Source organism: Anneissia japonica, unplaced genomic scaffold (genome assembly GCF_011630105.1).
Source record: "Anneissia japonica isolate Jap-2015-1 unplaced genomic scaffold, ASM1163010v1 scaffold3032_len512176_cov184, whole genome shotgun sequence".
Lineage (NCBI taxonomy): Eukaryota > Metazoa > Echinodermata > Crinoidea > Comatulida > Comatulidae > Anneissia > Anneissia japonica.
Window position 1 is genome coordinate 113,719 of NW_022688691.1, and position 5,283 is coordinate 119,001.

At 33.6% G+C, this 5,283-nt stretch overlaps 1 protein-coding gene across 1 annotated transcript; it reads right to left on the reverse strand.

Moving 5' to 3' along the window:
* Positions 1-96: 96 nt before the first annotated feature.
* On the reverse strand, positions 97-4,963 carry LOC117122816 (beta-microseminoprotein-like). Its single transcript, XM_033268578.1, has 4 exons — positions 4,762-4,963; positions 954-1,052; positions 666-780; positions 97-488 (listed from the first exon to the last, which is right to left on the reverse strand). Exons 2-4 carry the CDS (start codon positions 1,027-1,029, stop codon positions 359-361), a joined length of 321 nt encoding a protein of 106 aa, XP_033124469.1. The 5' UTR covers positions 1,030-1,052; positions 4,762-4,963; the 3' UTR covers positions 97-358.
* Between the last annotated feature and the right edge of the window lie 320 nt (positions 4,964-5,283).

A 5,283-nucleotide genomic window follows, 5' to 3' on the forward strand; every position in this document is an offset into this window, starting at 1 on the left:
ATGTTAAGGTAACAGTTTGTATGGATTTGACCAGAGAGACATAGCATTTACATCTTAATTAGATTTATTTAGAAAAACATGATAAAGACAGACTAATGCAAGCAGAGTTGTAGATCAATATTTATTCTTGACTTTATATCCTGATATTGGCAATATATTATGAAATCAATAAATCAACCTCGTTAAGGCAGGCACTGAGGCCCATTATTAGTTTAGCAACATATTGTTGTATATATAACGCTTTATAATAAGACGGAGCCATTCCATGTTTACTTTTTTAATCGGCGTAGAGAAGTTCAGGTTCAGACGTTTTACACACATTGTACAGATCTTGTTTAATATTTAATAAATACATGGATTATTTCCCAACATACGACACAGGTCTTGAACATGGAATACATGGCTTATCTCGTCTCACCACGTGGTATTTACACTTCTTGTCATCAAAGATGGCCGCACAGGACTTTGGTATATCCACAGGGTAAGGACTTCATTTCGTAAACAAAAAAAAAAGATATATCGAGAGCTTTAGAATGTTGTCTAAATTCTAATTGAGTGTACAGAAGGTCTATACTGAGACGCATTTAGGCAAAAGGAAGTTGTAATAACGTTACCGTCTGATCATTGCAATGCATTTGAATAATGTGAAACTATGGCAAACTTACATTGAACAGCAGGCAAACCCGCTTTTAACACATGAACAATCTTCGCAATGATCATCATATTTCAATCGCCACCTATCACCAACATTGTATTCTTTGTTTCCATCAATACAAGGTCCTGTTGCGAAAAAAAAATCAACAGAGAAAGCAAAATTTTAAATGTAATATTAATTTAATTGTCATGTTTATGGAAGGAAAAAATTGAATTGTGTATATATTGAACCCAAAATACTGTATAAAAATTCATTGTGTTTAATATATAACACTAAATTATTCATAAACGGTACTTACCATGTGAAAACCAGCAGCTTGAAGAGACGAGCTGTACCACTGAAAGCAGCAATACGATGTGTACGTCTAACCTCATTATTTTGACTTCGAACTATGCAACTGAATTAGAGAAAAAAAATGAAAAAGCTCATCTTGAACTAAGATGTTGTATTTATTTCTTTTATACTTATGATGTCAATGTTAAAATACAATTACTCTGAACCTTTAAACAAATTATCTAAACGTACAGCATAAAGAAAAGAAAAAAAAATAAAGTAAAACCAACAAAAATGTCAAAACAAATGTAAATCCTTTTAGTTATGTTACAGGAAAAATTAATAATCGTAGTGGAGATGTAGCTTGGGAGCCTTCCAATCCCAATGAGACTTCGCTGACAAAATATTATATTATTTCATTAACTTAAGATGGCCCATGAATATCAACTGACCATCTAGGATATCCCAGGAGTATCACCCCCTTTAAATATGGTTTGAAAAAAAAAACAACAGTTTGACGTAGCACATTTAGGTACTTTTGCTTAAAGGCACAAAAAGAGTAGTACATAAGCTCCCATTTCTTGTCATACATTTCTTCCGTAGGAAAAGGGCAGACTTTTTATTGCAAAAAATTGGAAAAACACCTGTAGTTTATCAACAAGAGGAGTTCTGTAACTTGGTTAAAATGCTTGTGTTTAAAAGCCAATTAAAGATGAATGCATGCCCTAGAATTCCGACCTAATACAACCTTCTAAACTGTATTATTCAGCAAGTCAAGCACATCAAATATCTTGGAGTCACAATTTCTTATGACAACCTTGGAACAAACATATAGGCAACATTACATCCAAGGCAGACCAAACTCTCAACTTCAAACGAAGAACCCTCAATGTCAATAATACTCGGCTGAAAGAAACTGCTTATAAGTCTCCTGTCAGACCTCACATTGAATTTGGCCAAGCTGTATGGGATCCCCACACAATCAAAGCTACCAGAAAAAATTGAAATGGTACAAAGACGGGCTACAAGATTTGTTCTCCGTAATTACCAACAAGAAGCCAGTGTTGATCTCATGCTCCAAAAATCTAGGCTGGGGAAAACGAGAACAAGTCAGACTCTAGTGCACTTCGACATGACTTTGAAACTAAGGAGTCTCCAGAAATTTAAGAAAAACAAACGGTCTGTCCTACCATATTCCTAACACCAGGAGAGACTACTACAAGTACTCGTTTTTTCCACGTACTGCTGCTGTATGGAACACATTTCCTGAGCATGTAGGTATAATAAAGACTGATACATTCACTTCATTCAAGGAGCGGCTGGATCTGCTTTGCCTCCATACATACATGTTTTATTTCCATTTCCTTTTCTTTTCGTGAGAATGGTGTCTACAGGGTATCTGGTAATTATGCTCTCTAGTCTTAGACTATTGACATCCCAGGGAGTTGAGCGTCCCTGCCCAAGTCATAGCTCCTGGTTTCTCCGGCCCAAAAGGGTTAGCACCAGGAAGGGCTCCGCCTTGGGTTACAGGCACCTGTATACTTTATTTATATGTTAGGTCTATTTTTATTTATTTATTGAATGCCTCCTCGCATCCAGTGAGACTCCGTCTGCTGCAGAGGCTCGGGCCGAGGCCTTCAGCTATGAAGTTGGCATTAAAATTGGAAGAAGAAGAAGAAGAAGAGTAGTGTAGTAGACAATTCTGTTCAATGGAAAACAGACTTACATTTACAAAGGCTACTAGCTACGCCCATCATAATTGATTAGAACAGTACCTGAAGATTGCATGTTCATACGTTATTATAGATAATACCACCAGCAATAGAGGACCTGGTAGGGTTAGTTAAAACGTCTACAAAATCGAAAGACATGAAATAAACAGTAATCTGAAAGATCCAAGAAAACCCTTTTCAATTAATTCCTATGGAGTGCTCTAAGTTAAATGAAGGGTTACAGTCAGCAGATCCAAGGCTGGTTGTAAGACATCTGAGCCTGAAACACGATTTTGAGAACCCTTTAGACTTATGCTGTTACTGTCATTACAGTTAATAAATACACTTTATCATATGTACAGTATTTCTATTGGAACTATTTGTGGGTGATATCTGATAGTCAACGTGTCTTTATTTACAGTATAGCTTGCATCCACAATGCCCAACATGTCATAGATTTCTCTGCTCATACCTCTCTTTATTGTCATTGTGCCAGTGTTGTAACAGTTTAATGTTTAATGTAAACAGTTTGTTGGAAAGAAATTGTTAGGAAAATTGTAGTTTAATATTTGATAGAAACAAGACATTTTGTCCATCTTGGTGTTTGGTTAAAAGAGAACTAATCTTTTATATTAACCAGAGTCGCCATGCATGAATCTAATAAATATTAGTTATTAAGTTCATGGAAAGAGAACATCCAAATTACATAAATCTTCATTTTTTTCTTTCAGATTTCACTACTTTTTTATTTCCAATATAAGTTCCATTTTTGTTAAGTTAAAAGTAATTGTATTTGATAAGATGACTCAAGTTTGTAGATGAAAATTGAAGCAAAGCGGTAACAAGTTACAAGAAGAGGAAACAAAAGAGATTATCAATTGTTTATTTTTGATATAAAAAAATAGTTAAAAGATAATTATGTTAATGTCTCCTGTTAAGCACAACGTATACAAACAAATATAATTATGTTGCTTATCCTCATGCAATTTTTAAATTACATTGAGCATTGGCTATAAAGCACTATGTTGACATTTAAAATTACAGCAATCGTATGGCTTACAATATGGCCTCTTAGTTAACCAGAACCGTAAAACTTTTGTCCAAAGTGTTTTTTATAATTTAACTGTTATATTATATTATAGGCGTAACTATTATACTTTTTTTTTTATTATAAAGCTCTGTTTACATTATCATTTTTTTTTTGCGACAAAAATGTGATATGCCCACATTGGGTGTAATATGGCATCTTCATGACCATATGTACGGGCACATCACACACATTTGTCAGAAAACAAAAATAATGGTGTGGACATAGCTTTATGTATACGCAGTATAGTCACCGGAAATGGAATGCTATGCAAACCATTATGCAAGTCGGACAAAGAGAACAATATCTACCAAAAACAACACAACCCATGTTTTAATCAAAAATCTACCCTCAACCCTTACCTAATAAGCCCGAACTTTTTGAAGGTTATCGGCATTAGAATTTGAAAGTCTTCAGCAAGGACAATATTTAATCGCCATATGATAAAAGAATATGAACAAGGGAACAGAAGAAAATTTATAAAACAAAACATACTGAGAAAACTTAATGATATATGTGCGTATGTGTGTGTTGCGAAGGGGGTTGGGGTGTAGACATGAAGAACAAATGAATTTTCTTTTGAAGAATAATACAAATTATATTTTTTTACTTCTTATTCGGTGTTATGACTTCCAATTATGCACATTTCAAAGTTATAAAGACACGTTTTAGTTCTATTGAATCTCATAAATGCGTAAGTAAGACACATCGATTAATTTAATGATAATAATAATAATAATAATAATAATAATGATAATAAAAATATTATTAATAATAATTGAATTCACATGACAGATTTGATTTATTTCAATGTCGACCACAGCATAACATACGGTAACTGAAATGAAACAGCTTGTTAAAATTTATTATGTTAATTTGAATATACACTCTGGTGGCACATTCAGATGAACTTTATACATTAAACGCATCAAAACATGCAAAAGCCAATAAGAACATTAACTAGACCATCGAAGGCATTTTACTGTACATCTGAATAAATATTAATTGTTAAAAAAAGAAAAATATTGCTTTACCAGACGGTATCTGCACGTCGATCCGTGACGCTGTCTGCTTTCAAAATGAAAAAAAAAAAAAACTCAGTGAAAAGTTCAACGAAACTAAAGAACAGGTGAATCCATGGCAAAATTCCCCGGAGGTGGTGTCGGATTGGGGTAGGCCATTAGGCTAGCATGAATGAAATACGGTGTTGACGTTGAATAAGTTCTCCTTAGTATGGTGATTTTAATGTCGTTGTTACGTGAGTAATTAAACTATGAACTGATTATTACTAAAATGTCGTCGTTGTTGAAGTTCAAAGGGAAACCAACGATGGCTGGAAATGCGGGTTTAACTTATAACCTCTCTGAACAAATTAGGGCTAATAACTTAATACAGGCTGCTAATGCGTTAGTTTTCTAAAGCATCATGCCGTCAATTATAAATCATTATTCAGTATGAAAACATAAATGATATATTCTATTTATTTTAAAAATAAAAAAAAAACATTCACTAAAGATACAGTACTACATATATTTAACTTGAGTTGTCATTATCAT

Excerpts from the sequence above, each read along its gene's own strand:
- LOC117122816 (XM_033268578.1), bottom strand. The coding sequence starts at position 1,029 with ATGAGGTTAGACGTACACATCGTATTGCTGCTTTCAGTGGTACAGCTC. Across the intron at positions 781-953 it reads AAGCTGCTGGTTTTCACATG|GACCTTGTATTGATGGAAAC; the intron begins GTAAGTACCGTT and ends TTTTCGCAACAG. Across the intron at positions 489-665 it reads GGGTTTGCCTGCTGTTCAAT|TCCTTACCCTGTGGATATAC; the intron begins GTAAGTTTGCCA and ends TACGAAATGAAG.